The 18,133-nt window shown below is 55.4% G+C and overlaps 2 protein-coding genes across 3 annotated transcripts in view; one reads left to right on the top strand and one right to left on the bottom strand.

Annotated features, from left to right (window-relative positions):
- STYXL1 (serine/threonine/tyrosine interacting like 1) overlaps positions 1 to 2,783 on the bottom strand; it is a 56,643-nt gene extending 53,860 nt beyond the window's left edge. The window contains exon 1 of one of the 2 annotated variants that reach the window (XM_045074978.1): positions 2,511 to 2,783. The gene's annotated coding sequence lies outside the window, so the exon portion shown is untranslated. Of the gene's footprint in view, positions 1 to 1,790; positions 2,009 to 2,510 lie in introns of those variants that run through there. The other variant, XM_045074977.1, reaches the window with a different exon arrangement.
- On the top strand, positions 2,031 to 17,378 carry MDH2 (malate dehydrogenase 2). Its single transcript, XM_004761631.3, has 9 exons — positions 2,031 to 2,226; positions 7,921 to 8,089; positions 9,331 to 9,414; positions 9,910 to 10,019; positions 11,164 to 11,289; positions 14,007 to 14,084; positions 15,333 to 15,432; positions 15,778 to 15,929; positions 17,074 to 17,378. The coding sequence occupies exons 1-9, from the start codon at positions 2,161 to 2,163 to the stop codon at positions 17,203 to 17,205; spliced, it is 1,017 nt and encodes a 338-aa protein (XP_004761688.1). The 5' UTR covers positions 2,031 to 2,160; the 3' UTR covers positions 17,206 to 17,378.
- The last annotated feature ends 755 nt before the right edge of the window (positions 17,379 to 18,133 follow it).

Raw genomic sequence — 18,133 nt, forward strand, 5'->3', positions numbered from 1 at the left:
GCCTCCCCTCTCCCCTTTACAAAGATGCCTTCGTCCCTACCCTCTCTCCGGCATTCAGTCCCACATTTGATGTTGGGAGTAACTCCCCATCTGCCCACTGGCAGTTCTATGTGGACGACTCACCATCACTTCCTCCATTTCTATGGCCACCATCATAACTCAGGTCTTTCTCTCCTAAGACAGCCTCCTGAATAATCTCCCTGCGTTCCGTATCCTTCCACTGGAAGCCTTGGCACACGAAGATCAATCCGATCTTTCTCATAAACCCGGTGGCCTCATAAAGACCTCTGATGAACACTTGCTGCCCCACGAATAAAATACAAGATTCTCAGTGAACCTTTGGAGGTCCTGCACGCCCTGCTTTGGCCAGCCTTATCTAAAACTATCCAACTCTTCCAAAACAGAGACCCACTCTCGGCCCGGTGCTGTGGCTGGACAATAAAGACTCAGAGAGGACAGACATTATCTGACCACAAGGAACTCTCAGTTCCAGTGGTTAAGATGTAGGGTAAGTGATGAACCAGAGAACAGTGTTAAGATAAAGGACACTGCTCCTCTGCATGTCCCCCACTCCCACAGAGGATCTGTTCACCATCCGTGGACTTGGGTTTTTCCACCCCCAGGTTTGACTTTGGGCTCATCTAAAGGCTTGAACTCCCATGCCCAGGTGAAGAGGATCTCACCCTCCTGCAGCTGAATGGTCCCCCAGAGTAACTCTTTCCTGTATGTCTCTACCTCCCTGTTTGATCCTGAGGTGGTTCTCACATGGCCCCCACCCCAAATGTGGATTAGATGCACCTCCTGGGGCACCTGGGTGGCTCAGTGGGTTGGGCCTCTGCCTTGGGCTCAGGTCACGATCTCAGGGTCCTGGGTGCCCTGCATCGGGGTCTCTGCTCAGGAGGGAACCCGCTTCCCCCTCTCTCTCTCTGCCTGTCAAATAAATAAATAAAATCTTTAAAAAAAAAAGATGCATCTCCTTTCATTCCCACCATAGTTCTTAACTTCCCTAATGTTGCCCCAATCATGCTGCCTGCAGCATAGGTCTCCCCCGCATAGACTCAGCTCCTTAGAAGGCAGAAAATGGGGCGGCTCTTGTGAAACCACCAGCCTGCGGCACACTCCTCTGCCCCACCTGCCTGAACTCCTTGAGGAATTCGGTATTTCCAGAAAATTGATGAGATGGGGGGGGCGGGGGGCGGGGAACGAAGCTTCTAATTCAACTTGTCAATGTAAACGATACATTCCTGGGGAGCCAGAACCGCAGCTTCGCGTTTCCATCCGGATCAACTCAACAAGCCCAGCCCCAGGTCCTTCCGCACCTAAAGCTGCAACAATGTGGCTGCGCAGACCTGAGGAGCAGGGGCCGGGGGACCCTGCAAATTACCACCTCGATACCAGGCTCCTCGTCTTGCAACACGAGGCTGCTCTCCCGCAAACTCGTGGAGCAGGGCCTGGCCCTCGGGGCTGCGTCCGCCATTCCCACTGGCGGGGTCTGCGCGGGTCCTGTGCCCCCTGAGGGCCGAGGGCACTGGCTGCTGGGCCGTGCGGGGTGGGAGGATGGGGGGAGGGGCGCTTTGCACCGAAATGACTGATCACGGGGGACCCCATCCTCGCACTCCACCCCCAAAACTCAACCTCCTCTCCGCACGCTCCTTCCCAGAGCCTTCCGGAGCCAGGAGCAGGAGGGGTGGTCTGGGCTGAGGTCCAGGGCCCGGACTGCACCCTCTCCGCCCGGCCCGCGGGGCGACCTTGACCTGTCTCCTTGTCAGAGCCTGCGTGTGGAGCCCCACCTGGAAACGGCTCCTCTAAGGCTCTTCCAGCCTAAATCCCGTCCTCTTCCACCTGTCTGGTGCGGACTGTCCCTCCCACTCGCGACCGCGTCTCCCCCAGCGGCCGCACGGAACGCGAGGCGCGCTACGACCCCGCCCGGACCACGCTCCCCGTGCGCAGGAAGCGGCCCTGCACCTTCCTTCCTCGCCGAGCCCCACGACGGACCGGATACCGCGAGATCTGGGAGGTGGGCGGGGCCGGAAGCCGGGCCCCTCTCGCGAGACCCGGCGAAGCGGCACCGGGAGGCCGGTTGCCGTGTGGAGGTCGTTGGTGTCACTTGCCAGCCGCCCGTTCCTTCGCCTGTCGTTCCGCTCCCCGCCCGCTCCAGCCATGTTCTCCGCCCTCGCCCGCCCTGCCGGCGCCGCTCTCCGCCGCAGCTTCAGCACCTCGGCCCAGGTAGGCCGGACGACGGGTCCCCGGGCCAGCCTAGACCGCAGGGTCGTCGAGTACCGACCCGCGCCTGTGGCGCCGTGGGCCGGCCGGGATACCGGGAGGGCAGTGCGGAGAGAAAGTCCGGGAGAGGGAGGGGGGAAGCCCCCCAGCCCCGGCTCGTCCCCCCGGACCCCCCAGAGAGCCCGCCCTGGGTCTGCACAGCTTCAGGGTTGGGAAGCTTCGGGGCTGTAGCGCCGAAAAGAATTCACGATTGTTTGCAACTTCCTGTCGTCCTTGAGGCCACTAACCTGGTTCTTGTGGCATCCGTGCAAATAGCGTGTCCCCGTTAACTCCCCAGTGCAGGCGGACTGAGATACCGGGGGTGGGGCACTGGTCCAAGCTTGCAGTCTCCGGGCTGGACAACTACAAGTCCGCTCTCCCGGGCACTGTCCGGGGGGCTTGGATAACCCAGCTTTCCCTCTGAGAACGTGAAGATGCGGCCTGCTCCTCGGGACCCTTTTGTAGGATCCTGCTTGCGGTGGGCGGCCTGGGCCTGCCCCCAGGTGTGGTGACTGTGCAAGGCTTCTGGGAGTGCGCGAGCCGAAGCTATTTTTAGGCACCTGAAGGATGGCGTGTGTTAGAATCACCTGCAAGCTGATGAGGCCCGGGGCCGGGTGCACGGAAGGAGGGTAGGACCTGCCCCCTTTTGCATGTGGGCCAGGTGCCCCGGTGATTCTAATAGAACTAAAGTTGGCGAACCCACGTTGCCTCTTTCAAGTATCGCACCCAGGAGGGAGTTGATTAGTAAAGGAGAGTCCAGATTTCTGTTTTAGGTTCTGTCCTTCAGCTCGGTTTCCTGTTTATAAGATTCATTTGAAAAAGAAATACACAGGAGCACCGAGTGTCCGGGCTCGCCCTGCCCCTGCTGGGCGCTGCAGGAGAGACCAAGATGAGTAAGGAGCAGCACTTGAGTGAGAGAGGCCCCAACTTAGGACCGGTGGAGGTGCCCGAGGCTGATGCTGAGGAGCGGGGGAAGGAAGGGAACCGAGCTCCGGTAAGATTGTGGGATTTGCTGAGGGACGGTTGGCTGAGGGGGACCAGAATGAAGGTCACCAAGACGTCGGGCTTTGGAAATTGCTGGGATGAGAAAGGCTGTTGGAGGAGAGTGGGTTTGGGTAGGGAAGGATATTAGGAGCTCCGTTTGAGATGTTAAGTTTAAAATGCGTATGGGACATAGAGGTGGTGATGCTGAGAAGGAACTGGAGTAAGTCAGAATGATGAGATTGAGAGAAAGAAGTACATTGGTCTAGAGACTTTGGATCCTGTGTCCTTTTTTTTTTTTTTTTTTAAGAGAGTCGGGAGGGGGAGAGGTAGAGGGAGAAAGAATCTTGTGCAGAGCCCATACCTAGTGCAGAGTCTGGGGTTCAATCCCACAGCCCTGAGATCACGACCCAAGTGGAAATCAAGAGGCTTAACTAACCAAGCCACCTAGGTGCTCCTGAATCTGGTATCCTTAAGAGTAAAAATGTAGGGGCCCCTGGGTGGCTCAGTGGATTAACGCCTCTGCCTTCAGCTCAGGTCATGATCCCAGGGTCCTGGGACGAGTCGCACATCGGGCTCTCTGCTCAGCAGAGGAGCCTGCTTCCTCCTCTCTCTCTCTCTGCCTGCTTGTGATCTCTTTCTGTCAAATAAATAAATTTTTTTTAAAAAGGGAGTAAAAATGTATCAAGAGCATGGCCTCGATATATTTATTTCTGTGGGTGTACACTAATATATATGTTATAACACAAGAAATAGAACTTTAAAAGCAAACCATAATAGACTTACATTGTAGAGCAAACTTAGAAATGAGGGAAGTGTTACCCCTTTGCAGAAGTTGCTGCGTGTGTGCTGTTGACAACCAACTCCTCAATGCAGAGAAGATCTGCAGGTTTGGTGACTGGTCTTCTGCAAAGAGATCACAAGTTAATCTCCACAGTACTGCAGATTCTGTCTACACTGTGAAGATTCCACCCCTGAAGGGCTGTGTTTTTATCCATATTAACGAAATTGTTGAAACTTTGTAATATACAAATAATGACATCACCTCAACACAAAGCAACAGAATGAGTGAGGTCATCTTAGGTATTGTAAGGGACTGATTTACTTAAAGACCCTAGTGAGGTCATCAAGTCAGTCTCTCTCCTTTCTTTCCTTTTCTTCCATTCCGTTCCTTCTCTTTCTCTTTTTCTTTCTTTTCCTTTCCCTTCTTTGCTCCCTCTTGCTTTCTTTCTTCCCTCCCTCCATCCCTCTTCCTGTCTTTTCTTCCTTCTCTTCTCTTCTCTCTCTCTCTGATGTTGGGCTCCGCAGCAGAACCTTGGAAGTCGGGCTGAGTAATCTGGCCATAAGGGACTTCGAGGAGATTTTTCAGTGAGGAAATGAAATGATTAAAAGTTAATTTTCAGAAAGATGGTTTTGAGGTAGAGCCGTAGATAATAGAATGGGAACGGAAGGTAAGGGAGGTGTTTGAGATGTCAGGTTTTCCGTGTCCTAACTGGGTGTCTCTGATAAGGGAAGAGGCAGGAAATGGTTCTGAGGGTTTGAATTTGGGAGAACACCGGTCCTATTTGGGAGCAGGGTGGGAGAGGTAGAAAGCATACATTTATTTAGACAGTTAGGTTTATGGGACCCCTGGAGTGCCTAACAGAGCTGGGAATGTGAGAGTTGGAATCAGAGGTCCCTAGGAACAGAGACAAGATGTGAGTCATGACTGACGATCTAGAAGTAGAGACTGCCAGACCTCAGTTCTGGGTTGATCTGGCTAGTTAAGTTTCCTGGGAAGTCAAGGGTCCCCCTTTATAGCACCAATTTAAAAAAAAAAAAAATCAAAACTGAAGTCAAGATTTTTGGTTTTATGTGCTTTTAGAGTTTACCTTTCTTAAGCAGATGACACAGCTTGGGTTTTGTTTGGGCTTTGGTTTCAGGGTTTGATAACCAAAGTCCATTATTACTAGGGGCCATTGTTGTAAAATACAGTCTGTGGTGAGAGTCTAGGGACCCAAAGCAGATGGCTGTCCAAGAGGACATGTGTGGGACTTTGGGTTCCTGTCCCCGCTATTAGTCTGTCTCTTTCCCTGGCAGCTGTCTGCTGGCCCAGAGTAGGCTCCCTTCTCATTCATAAGGTTAGGGTACAAATAAGCTCACTGAGGACTGTTTTGTTTGGGCCTTGAGTGAGCCCTAATGGGAAAGGGTACCTTTTATATAATGAGAGTGAGCTGTAGGCCATGGCTTAGACTAGATGGGGTTTTTTTAAGCCCAGATTGAAGGGTCAAGTTGCCCGTGTTTGGCTTGTGTCCCACATCCTCATTTGCTATCTTTTGGGGCCCAGGTGTATTACGACTTCTGGGCCTCAGTTCCTCATCTGTAAAATGAGTCAGTTAATATTGCTTAATGGAGTTCTGAGCGTCAGATAAGGAAAGACCTAGCTCAGTTCCAGCTACAGGACAGACTGACACATGGCCCTTGGCTACCATTTTGCTTTTGGTATTCCCAGTAGATAAGGTTGCTGGGTGGTGTGAGTTTCAGGTGAAGTCCTACTGTATAATAAATTCTGCCCCTCGTGGGAAAGGTTACCAGGAGGCAGTCATTGACTTAGTTGTTGGAAATGGATGGGGTGGGGGTGGTGGTAAGCCCCATTTGGTCACCATCCTTCACAGACTCCTCTTCCTCCCTAAATGCTGGTGTTCACAGGGCTCTGTCCCTAGTGCGCCTGTCACTGTGTTCCCCTTTGTGCTTTCTGGGGCTGCCAGTAATCTCAGTGCAGATGCATCGCGCCTCCAGACCAAGCCTTTAGCCTACTGGCACGTGTGTGTCTGGATGTTTCAAGGGGCTCAAACCCAGCATGCAAAATGAGACTCATTATCCTTTCTCCAAGACCCCTTACCCCTCCTCAGTTCCGTATCTTGCTTCAAGGCAATGTTGTCCACTCAGGCCGGCAAGTTGTCATCGCAGGTTCCTCCCTCCACTCAGCAGCTGTATGGAAGTGGAAGGGGGTGACTGAATCTCTTGTAGCCTGCCCATCCTTGCTTGCCTGGATCCCACCCTTGAGTCATGCTTGGACTGTTGCAGTAGTCTCTCTGCCTCTGTTCTTGGATATTTCCAGGCCATCTTCCATGCTGCCTCATAACCTTTTTAAAACACTGGGGTGTCTGGGTGGCTCAGTCAGTTAAGTGACTGCCTTCAGCTCAGGTCATGATCCCAGGGTCCTGGGCAGGGGGCTCCCTGCTCACTGGGGAGCCTGCTTCTCCCTCAGCTGCTACCCCTACTTGTGTTCTCTCGTGTGCTTCTCTGTCAAATAAAAATGAAATCTTTTAAAAATAAATAAATAATGAAATGCAGTTCTGGACACGTTTTTCTCAGCTTCTAAGGCCTTTCACCGTTCCCTGTTGCCCAGAAGGACCAGATAGACTCTGCTAGGCTCTCAGCTTCGGCCCTACCTTCTTCCTCCACATGCATCCAACAACGCCCGAGCCATAGGGGACTGCTTCCCTTCGCTGGGCCATACTCCACAGCTCCTCCCCCCTAGCATCCATCTGGTAAACTGCTCCTCCTCCAAAGCCCCCTCTCACACTTTCTCTCCTAGTGTCTCCCTCCCTGGCACTTGTCACACTAGATGCTGTTTTTTGGTCCGCACGCCTTTGGGTTCGCAGGTCTTGTTGGTGCTGGCAAGTCAGTCTGGCGTGTGGCAGGTAGGAAGTCCGTGCCTGTTGAATTGGAGGTGAGCCTTAAACATGAATAAGCAGCCCCTTTTGGAAGACAGTCTGGCACTTCCTCAAAGATTAAACGTGGAGTTGCCACCTGACTCCTCAGTCCCACTCCTTGGTATAAGAAAAAGAAGGGGATTAAGCGATTGCCAGTCCTTAGATGTACTTAGCTCTGGAGTGGCTGCTGTCTTTAGACTTTTAGCTCCACTAAGGTGACCAATAAACTGACAGAAACCCTGCTAGCTCCAGCCTTCTAGGTGCTGGCAAGGCAGTCGAGTCTCTCAGCTGTCACTTTTTAACCCTTCCTGCAGCTGACATGCCCAGAGCCACCTGCTGCGTGTTCTGCCGGGCGTGGTGTGGGGCCACAGTGATCTCAGGCTCCAGCCAGTGCCAGAGTCACCCAGAAATCTGGCTGGAAACACAGAGGCCTGAGCCCTGTCCTGCTTCAAAGAGCCTGGCTCTCTGTGGGCGTTGTCAGCCCGGTGGGTGATCCTGCTAGACCCAGAGTGTGGGGCACGGGTACCGAGGCTGCAGATCGACTGAACTGTGGGGCAAGGAGCCTTCCGAAACGTGCATCCCTCCTGATGCTCCGTGCACCCCTCATCAGCTCCCTGTCCCCTGCCAGAGCCAGCAGGGCTCTTCCCATTCCTGCTTCCCCACATGACCGGCCTGTCAGTAGGTGCCCAGTATGGTTGTTTCTAGTTTTTAAAACTGGAGGTTGAAGGGAAGGTTGCCTGAGTAAAGCTTGTTCATCTTTCGGGGGCTGTTTGCGGTAGGACCCTGACTGTCACAACATCTGTGGACCTAAGTTCCCTGTTTTCCTGAGATAAGCCTCTCTGCTTCAGAAGGAAACTGGACCTTTGGACCAGGCACCAGCGCAATAAAAGACGCCTAGTGCGGTGTATTTTATAGGCGTTCATGTGACTACTTCTAATACTGATTCTGTATTGAGTCCTTTCTCTGTGTCTCTTTTTAGAAAAATGCTAAAGTGGCCGTGCTGGGGGCTTCTGGAGGAATCGGGCAGCCCCTGGCGCTTCTCCTCAAGAACAGTCCCTTAGTGAGCCGCCTGACCCTCTACGATATCGCTCATACGCCCGGGGTGGCCGCAGATCTGAGCCACATCGAGACCAGAGCGACCGTGAAAGGTAACCAGACACGCTGTGCCTGGAGACTTTGCTCCCCTTCTCCCCAGCAGACCAGAGTCCAGGTGATAGGACACGGTTCCTCAGTGGAAGTAGATCAGAGACTCAGTTTCCACGTTCATCATGGAGTTGAATTCACGAATGACTACGTCTTTCTGTACTTGAGCCTGTAAAGATTTAAATAGCGTCTTTCAGAAAAACAGAGGTGGTCTAATCTTCCCATTTTTAGTTTTTTTCCTCATGTAAAAAGTAATAGGATGGGGAAGGGGAACTTTCAGGGACTTCCAGAGTTGGGGGGCCATAGGAATGCTGTCTCCCGTGGGCTGCACGTTGCCTTCATGTGCTGTGGGCCGGCCGGCCCATCACCCCGGGCTCCTCTTCCAGCTTCTTAGAAGCACAGCCTTCTTTGGGAAAGCTGCTCTTCCTGTAAAGTCCCAGATTGCGGGCCAGAGAGGTGGTAGTAATTCCTGTCTCTGCTGCCGGCGTGTGGGGTTGCCCCGCGGGACGGTATCCACACGCGTCTTCCGCCTGCAGGCACAACTCGGGAGGTCAGCTGTGAGCTGGGACGTTTATGTGCCTTCTGGAGTCTCTGAATGTGTTTGCTCGTTGTCTTTTGGAGCTTCTGAAAGCTCCTGCCATAAGGGAAAAGCCTAAATCAAAGCAGATTTTAGTCATTGGAGCAAATTTCCCTGGTAACCTTTGAAAATGGACCTTTTTCCCCTCAGATGATAGGAATAAACAAAAGAGATACCAGTATTAGATGTATTACTTTAGCAGCACCATGATTTTCTCATGGAGCTTTCGGCGTGTCTTATGATCTGACCCCACGGAGATGGAGCTTTTGTTAGGACGACTGGGCGGTGGTGGGGGGAGAGGGAATAAGCCGCTCTTGGAACTGGGAGCCAGGAAGGCCTTAGAGGTACCAGCGGGTCCAGTAAAGACAAGCGGCTGAGCTTGGTTTGGTGGGGGAGGGGGGTGGCGAAAGGGTTGATCCTTTCCACGGGGGTGGGCCCCAGGCAGTGGGAGGCTGGGGGAAAGCGGTATGAAGCGGGGCTGGGACCGTCAGACCCGCGAGCGGCAGTGGTCAGGGAGCACTTCGCAGGGGGGCTTTGCGGCCCTTCTGGGGGCCTGGGGTTGACACTGGACCCAGCAGGTGCCGTCTTGCCCTGGCTCCATCCCCACAGATGTCCTCGGCTCTCCAGATCAGAGAATGTGAACTTTCTCTCTCCTGGGGCGGTGTCTAGGCTACCTCGGACCTGAGCAGCTGCCGGATTGCCTGAAAGGCTGCGATGTGGTGGTTATCCCAGCCGGAGTCCCCAGAAAACCAGGTGCGTGTTCGGAGGCCTTGCCTTGCCTCGCATCCCCCTGCCCGTCCGGTGGGGACGTGGTTTTCCCTTACACCGGACTGAGTCCGTGTCTCTGTGGCAGAGAAGAATTCCAGAGAAATCCCTTTCTTGGCCTGGCCCATGTCTGCCGTGTCTGTGCCCTGCCCGGTCTGGTGCTCCCGGTCTGGTGCTCCCAGGCACCCTGTCTTCCCGGAGTGCCCTTCCCCCACCTGCTGCTCTGGAGCTCTTACTGGCCCTTTTGGAGCCTCCTCAGGTCGCTCCCTCCCTAAGCCCCCTCCCCACGCTCCAGCCCCCCACAAGCCGCTGTGTGAGAACTTGTCACTCTAGGCTGCCTTTCCTACAAGATAGATTGGCTTGGAAGAGGGACCCTGTCCCGCTCACACTTGGCTTCCCTCTAACAACTGCCACACGGCGCCGGGCAGGCAGCGGGCAGATCATCCCGTGCTCTGTGAACATCTTGATTTGGATCACTCTCAGGCATGACCCGGGATGACCTGTTCAACACCAATGCCTCCATCGTGGCCACCCTGACCGCGGCCTGCGCCCAGCATTGCCCCGAGGCCATGATCTGCATCATTTCGAATCCGGTGAGTTCTGCTGGCAGAGGCCACTGATGCCATTCCTGACGCCCCCAGTGAGCAGGAGGAGGAGGCAGGAGGTGCTTACGGGGACCAAAATACAGTGAAGGGGCCGCAGCAGACACATCGGATGAACCAAGTGTGAATTCCAGCCTACTTTTTCCCACCACCGCGTGCCTTTGGACACATCACTTCCCCTCTCTGTGTCCGTTCCCCATGCACAACGTCCCTTGTTGAGGCCTGAACGTGGTGGCCCATTCACTTCCCTTACCCTGTTCTGCTCGGGGTTTGCAGCTTCTGGTTCCCCCATCAGGCTTGCTCAGCCACCCCGGGCCCTGCTCACGGCTTTTGTGGGAGCTTCTCCTTCAATCTCAAAAGCGCATGTGCTGCACCCTCCCCGAGAAGACCGCGGCACCCCCCCGCGGCCCCCCAGCAGTGCCATGGGTCGCATTTATTATTCTTGCCTCCCTCCCGGGGTGGAAGCGCAGTGACAGTGATGTTGACTGAGGACGTGCCTGCCAGGCCTCCCCTAGAGCTTGTTCCCAGGGCCTCTGGGGAGCCGATCGCCAAGTAGCTCTCCCTCGGGGCGGTCACCACTTTGGCTGGGACGCTTGCCTAGCACCTGACGGAAATCCCGTGGCTGTGTCCATCTTCATGATGCCCTCTCTGGGCACCAGGCGCTGTGTTAGCACTTGCTGTATATTAAGTTCCAGAACCTTCACGGCCTCAAGGAGGTGGTCGTCTCTGCTGTGAGGAAACCACTCTCCTGGGCTTAACCTCACAGGGTGGCTGAGCTGGGACTTGTTCCCGGGGCTGCCTGAGGTCTTGGCCCTGTGTAGTGCGGTGCTGTGTCCAGGTGTCGGCCCCAGTGGGCACGGGCCATGTCTCGTGGGGCCAGCCTCACCTGTTAGGTTGACAGCCTGAAGGTCACGTGCACTTCCGAACTGCGGGCCCTCGAAGGGTTGTTTGAGGAGGGGAGAATAGGAAGTCAGCACACTGACCTGTTCCGTAGTGACGGCGGGTTGCCCACAGAAAATGTTATCGGGACGGTTTGGCCCCTTAGGACTTGGCCCCCGGTCTGGGGAAAAGATGTCGTGTGTAGCTCGTCTCTCAGGATGCAAGGCAAGTCCCGCCTGTCTCTTGCATTTGCCAGGTGAACTCCACCATCCCAATCGCAACGGAAGTTTTCAAGAAACACGGGGCATACAATCCCAATAAAATCTTTGGGGTGACGACCCTGGACATCGTCAGAGCCAACACGTTCATTGCAGAACTGAAGGTAAGAGCCGCATCGGGTGTCCCTCAGGCTCCCCCTCAGCCGTCCGAGGCTGAGCGGCAGACATAGGAGACCAGGGGGTCTCCAGTGCTCTTGGAGCTGCCTCTGTCGGGGAGAGGAGCTCTCAGGTTTCGTTGGGGGGGGGGGTCCACCCAGCCCCCCGCACGTTTCAACCACAGCCAGCCAGAGTGTTCACGCCACTCCCTCTCTGTCCCCCTGGTGCGTGGGAGGGTCCGGGCTTTTTCCTCGGGTTTCTCGTTGCCTCAGCTGGGCTATAGTCTCGAAGTTCATGGCCTCTGAAAACTGGAACAGGATTCGCCTGCTGATTGGTAGAGAAATGATAAAATTGGCAAACATGAAGTATTGGGGGTCATTCCTGAACTCCCGAGATGTCAGGATCGTCGTTCCCAGCAGTCGTTCTGACTGCAGTCACCTCTGGCTCACTGGGCCCTTGCTGGGGGGCAGGGGGTGTTAGCACCAGTGCCAGCCCTGGTGTCCTCCGTGCCCCTCGCAGCTCGTTGGTGGATCCAGCAGCACCGCTTCTTTAGGCCTGAAGCAGTGTCCCTCTGGAGCTTCGGGCCGTCTTTTTCTGCCTTTGCAGAGGAGGGGGCCAGTAGGAGCAGTTGTCCTGCACCCATAAGACTGTTGACCTTGATCTTACTGCCCCGTGCCCCAGACAGGTCCGCCCTGGAGTGGGGTGCCCTGCTCTCGTTCATGCTGCAGCCCCTCTCCGAGGGACGGGGGTCCCTTGTGACTCAAGAGCCAGCAGAATTGGATCAGCACTTGGGTGCGGATGTGGAGGGTGGTTGAGTCAGGACAGGCTTTCCCGAGGAGCGTGCGCTCCCACTGAGTCTGACCAAGAACAGGCCGGTAGGTGGGGGTCGAGCCTCCTGGGGCTCCCGGCGCTGCTTCCTGGGAGCCCCAGTGTTCATTGTCTGGGCTCTCTGGGTGCTTCCAGCTCTTGGGGCCCAAAGCACGCCATCTCCCCCGGCCTCTGGTCCTGCTGCCACAGGCTAACTGCACATGACTTAGATGACTTAGAATTACAGAAAATGAGAAATCCCTGTCCTCTGTTGCACCAGCCACATTTCAGATCCTCGGTGGCGACATAGACTCCTGCATTGTCACAGACAGCTCTGTGGGACGGGGCTGTCACAGACTGGGAAGTTCTTTCTGCGGTGGAGGAAAGGGCATCTTGGGCCCTGGGAGAGAACCTAGTGCTTATCGAGCTTCAGTTCAGGGACGTGTCCTCTCCCTCAGGCTCTCGGGCATTCTGGAAATATCTTGAATTGTATCAGGAATGAAAGTTGACCCTTAAAGCTCCAGTGTCTGGAGCCTCCTTCGGTCCTCTCGGCCATATTCCGCCTCCTTGGCCACCTTCTCGGCTTTTGGGATAGATTCGTTTTCTTGACGCCCCAGGCCTTTGCTCTTGATGCTGCTTTTGCCTGGAACAGCCTTCCTTTGGCAAAGTCCTGCCTTTCCTTCCCAGATGACGTGACGTCTGTCCCAGAAAGCTTCTCCCAGGCTGATGAAGTGTTCCCCTTGCTGCCAGGGCCACCCCGTGTGGCCATCTCAGGGGCGCCACTTGAGTCTGCCTCATAATCGACGGTGAGGGTCTCAAAAGCAGGGGCTCTGTCCACACCTGTGTCGCTGGTCACCAGCACACTGCCTTGGCACAGAGGCGCCGCTGTGTGAGCATCCTGCTCTGTGGACTTGGTCCTGAGGGTCTGCCCCCTCTCGATGCTGGGTCTCCCTTCTTGGGACAAGGCGGGTTCCCAACTTGGGGCTGCTCTCTCCAGCAGCTGCGGCGTTTGGGGAAGGTGACGTCATGGGGGACTGCTCACTTCCTCCCATAACTCCCACCTGAGTTTTTCTTTTCTTTTCTTTTTTTTCTTTTGCGGGCCAGTGGAAGAAATACCTGGTCCACAGATTTGTGGGGGCGTTGTGCCTCCCGTTTAACCCATGAATCAGCCTCTCCTGTTAAGCCCTGACAAAGAACCATGATGTTCTGGCCCCTTGCAGCTCCGTTTTATTCTGTCCTGATCACTGTTTGAGGTGACAGACTTCTCACCCCCGGGGTTTTCTGGAATTGTTCTGAATTTTGCTCTCCAGTCAGAGGGAGGGAATTGGACTCGTTCTCTGTGACAGAGGGTGGGGACGTGAATCTGGGCTGGTGCGTGACGAATGACCTTAGCTCTGGGGAAACGACTATCCTCTGATTCTCAGAAGATACCAGACTGACGGGGACCAATGTGGGGACCCTGCAAGGAGGCAGAATTCTGCTCCCTGTAAAGGAAGACCCCCATAGGGACCTCACCGGGTGACCCGTACTCCTCTCCGTGATGTTCCACAGGTGGCGGGCCATGGTAGGCGATCAGACCACAGCTGGACTCGGGCTTCTGTGGTGTCTTTGTTCTGGCTTCTGTGGATTTTTCCAGTGTTGGTGCTTTAGGAGGATATGACATAGTTTATTCTCAAAGAGCTTTAAAAATTAACAGCTCCAGGGGTGCCTGGGTGGCTCAGTGGGTTAAAGCCTCTGCCTTCAGCTCAGGTCATGATCCAGGGTCCTGGGATCGAGCCCCGCATCAGGCTCTGTGCTCGGTGGGGAGCCTGCTTTCTCCTCTCTCTCTCTGCCTGCCTCTCTGTCTACTTGTGATCTCTGTCAAATAAGTAAAAAAAAAAAAAAAAAAATTAACAGAGCTTCATACTTTGATGGCCAGGGTCTGGATCCTGCACGAGTCAATGTTCCAGTCATTGGCGGCCATGCCGGGAAGACCATCATCCCCCTGATCTCGCAGGTAAGTGTGTCACTGTGCCAGGAAGCCACACCTTCAGGAGCTTCTGCCTCGAGGTACTGAAGACAGAGGGACAAAGAACTAAGCATCTGTCATACTTTGAGAAGATTCCTGCTAGGGATACAGACAGCCCCAGCCATTGTCCAGGGTTGGGGGTGGGGCAGGCGGATTCTTGAGTGGCCTGTGGGGCTGTGGTCAGGGTCCAGCACTTCAGGGGTCCATGCCTGTGGCAGTGAGTGTGGTCAGAAGGTGCTCACAGCGGCCGACACCCAGCACACAACGAAAACTGCTGTAAGAAATCCCCGAAATCGCAGTTGGGTCAGGGCAGGCACAGCTGCTTTATTTAAAAATGATTAGAGGGGTGCCCAGCTGACTCCCATTAGTAGAATTTGGCACCCTTGATCTCAGCTTTATGAGTTTGAGCCCCACGCTGGGTGTATAGATTACTTACAATTTAAAAAAATAATAAATTGAGTGGAGACAAGGTGAGTACCACCAAGGATAAGATAAATTAAGTCAATTTCTGTCCCTGAGTAAAACGCACTGAGGAGGACGCAAAATATTTATGCTGTTCCTGCCAAAAGTGCATATAACTTTATGAGAAAAGCATGAAAAAAACCTTCTATAAAATCTAACATCGTGGAGGTTCTACAAAACCAGCAGCCAGCCCTCTTGACAAGTGTCTGGGAAGACAGGACTGCTAGGGGACCAACTGAGGTGGGCCCCTGCATGGGAACTGGGGACAGGAAAGGGACAGCAGTGAGCGAGTGGGTGACATTTGTGTAAGGTCTGTACGTCATGTATCGGTGATAACTTCCTGGTCTTCATAATTGCGCTGTGGTTACGTAAGATGCTAAGGTTAGGGTAAGCCGAGTGTGGGAAAGCTCTGTGCTGTTTTTACAACTTCTCTCTAAAATTAGTCCAAAATATTAAAGGGTCTTTTAAAATGAGTAGGGATGGGTGGTGGGTGGCGCCTAGCTGACTCCATTGGTGGAACACGTGACTCCATTTCAGGTCGTGGGTTCAAGCCCCGCATTGAGTGTGGAGCCTACTTTGAAAAAAGGTGCAGCGGGGGGTGGGTGTAAGGGCCACGTTACAGCAAAGTTGACTTTTTCTTTAAAGCAGAGTCGGTCTCGGTTTCTGTGTAGTGGCAGTGCGGGGCGGGGTGGGGAGTGTCTCCCCTGAGTGGGGGAGGAGAGCGTGGGGTCTGGGACTGGTGGCTCACGTGGTCCCTGTGGCTTTGGCCCGCAGTGCACTCCCAAGGTAGACCTTCCCCAGGACCAGCTGACAGCCGTGACGGGGCGGATCCAGGAGGCCGGCACGGAGGTGGTGAAGGCCAAAGCTGGAGCAGGTGGGTTCCCGGGGGCAGCGCCCGGGTGGGCTGCTGATGCCAGAGGCCCCGCAGCAGTTCCCAGCTGAAGACTGGAAAGGCCCGGGCAGGCAGCGAATGCTTTTCTCGGCTTCCTATATGTTCTCTGGCTGAGCCAGCCTGATGGCCGGGAGCAGCCCGGCTTTGTGGAGTGGCTCGGCGCTGAAGGTCGTGCCATCCCTGCGTTTGTCAAGGCACGAGATGCCGACCCAGATCCTGCACAGCCGACGCAGAGGGCTTTGCAGCTGCTGGGTTTAGCTGCAGGGCCGGCTGGTCTGGATCTTGTGGCTGGCCACGATGCTTATTTGACCCGCCTGGTTCTCCTAGGCTCCGCCACCCTGTCCATGGCGTATGCCGGAGCGCGGTTTGTCTTCTCCCTCGTGGATGCGATGAACGGAAAGGAAGGCGTCGTCGAGTGTTCCTTCGTGAAGTCCCAGGAGGCAGACTGCGGCTACTTCTCCACGCCCTTACTGCTGGGGGTGCGTATCGGCTGCGTCTCTGTGTTTCTTGATGAGACACTCGCTCTACCTCAAGGCAGCCGTGACTGTCCCGAAGGAAAGGCCTCCCTCCACCAGACCCAGAGAGGATGCCCAACTGAGGGTTTCCTGCTTCCCTGCCTTACCGCCACGGGTTTTCTTCTGGAGCATGGTCTAGGTTGTCCCCTCAAAGTGCTGGCGTCTAGGATGGAGCCCTTCCGGTCCCGTTGCTTGGCCAGGCTGTTGAGGGGCAGCTGTCCAGTCTAGTGACTGCCCGAGTGTTCGGGGAGCAGACCCCACCGGGGCTCTTGCACGCACACGGTCTAGCCAGCTTTCTGTTTCCGACGCAGCTGCCGACGTCAGGCAGAAGGGTGGTTGCCTTCATCTCTTGCCCAGAATGAAACGGTCTGTCGACGTTCCGTGCCACCCAGAAACCCTTCCCACAGACGCCCCAATGTCCAAAGATCCCTGAGAACGTGGCCCCAGGCCTCAGGGACCCCGTGGGGTGGAGAGACAGTCACTAAGCAGACTAATTCTGGAACTGTGGGGTGTGGCAGGCTGTGCAGGCCCTGGGGTCAGGGCAGGCTCTCTGGGGAGGCGACTGGGAAGCTTCGGCTGCTGGCGCAGGCACACCCACTCAGCCGTGCGGGTGACAGTGACAGACACCTGTTTTCCTGACGTCTCCCCTCTCCCTACGTGATTACATTGGACTTGGGTGGATATTACCAATTTGGTGGCAGCCGAGAACCCGAAAGTCTGCTCCATGCCCGGGAGAATGACATTCGGTGCTGCTGGGGATTGAGTGCTCCGTGGCCCAAGCCGCCCACAGGCGTTCTCACGGCCTCCTCTGGGGTGGATAGTCCGCCCGTTTTCTGGATAAGGAAACCGCCTTGGCTAAGGTGCGCATGGAGTGAGTGCTGGGGTCCGGATGGGGGCAGCTTGCCCGAACCCCGGGCTCCACGCGCAGCTCACACATGGTGGTCGGGCTCCCTCCCGGGTGGGTGGGCCAGGCAGGGTTGTGAAGTTACGCATCAGGTTTTCCTCAACAGCCTCGTTCATGGAAACCTGGTGTAAAATTTACAGCATCACAGTGATCTTTCTTAATTTTTTTAAATTGTCCGATTTTATCCCCTCCCGTCTCCTCCAGAAAAAGGGCATCGAGAAGAATCTGGGCATCGGCAAGATCTCCCCTTTCGAAGAGAAGATGATAGCGGAAGCCATCCCCGAGCTGAAGGCGTCCATCAAGAAGGGTGAGGACTTCGTGAAGAACATGAAGTGAGCGGGCGGCCCGCGGCGGTCCGTCGCCCTAACTCGTGAAAGCATCGTGTCTCTGTAAAGCCGTTTCCCGCCCCCGTGTTCGTGTCTGTTAAACACGAGTGTCGTGCTGGCGTCGTCCTCCCTGGACCGACTCTGGACGCATCAGTAAAAGCAGGCTTTGGTTTTCTTTTTCAAGGTCTCGGCAAGCGTGATTTCTTCCCCGTTCAGGCTGCTGCTTGGGGGGGCCGTCTGGTGTCTCCGTGAACCAGAATGAGAGATGACTTTAAATATCAGGCTGACGCGTGCTGGTTCCAGCAGCAGCTCTGAGAACGTGTGAAAAGTTGAGCAGTAGCTGTCCCTCCTGACCCTGCTCCGCAGCGCTGCCTCCCTCCGCTGACGAGCCCGGGGAAGGCTCGGCTCCGGCCCGGCTCTTCAGTGTCCCAAGGTGACAGCTGGTGGCCCATGCCCAGCTGCCCTTCCCAGGTTCATGTGGCAGACTCTGGCTCAGCCTACAGCTCCGGCTTCTCCCATCGGAGCTGCCTCAGCTGACCTCTGTCCTGCTCCGAGTCTCCTCCTCCCCCGCCCAGCCCGGTCTCCGGGCAGGGGGCCGTGCTAGGCCAGAGTTGGGGTGAAGGCGGGAGCAGGGGCGGGAATCACCATGCCAGCCGCCGAGGCAGCGTGGGGGACACAGGAGGGCTGGCCTCCTGTCCCCATTGGGGGCCGAACAAGAACTTGGTTGTATCCTCTGGGCTTGGGGTAAATGGGGGTTAGAGCAGGACCTGTTCCCGTTAGCGTCTGGTGTGCTCTGTTCAGTGGAAGGGGGAGCTGAGAGCCCCACTCTTGGGAAGGAACTTGGGCGGCAGCAGGTGATGACCTAGTGACATGGTCAAAGGGCAGGTGGGGGCGGAGCTCTGCCCTGGGCGGGGATACTTCTCCATCTACAGCTGCTT

Source organism: Mustela putorius, unplaced genomic scaffold (assembly GCF_011764305.1).
Source record: "Mustela putorius furo isolate JIRA1106 unplaced genomic scaffold, ASM1176430v1.1 tig00000139_pilon_pilon_pilon, whole genome shotgun sequence".
Lineage (NCBI taxonomy): Eukaryota > Metazoa > Chordata > Mammalia > Carnivora > Mustelidae > Mustela > Mustela putorius.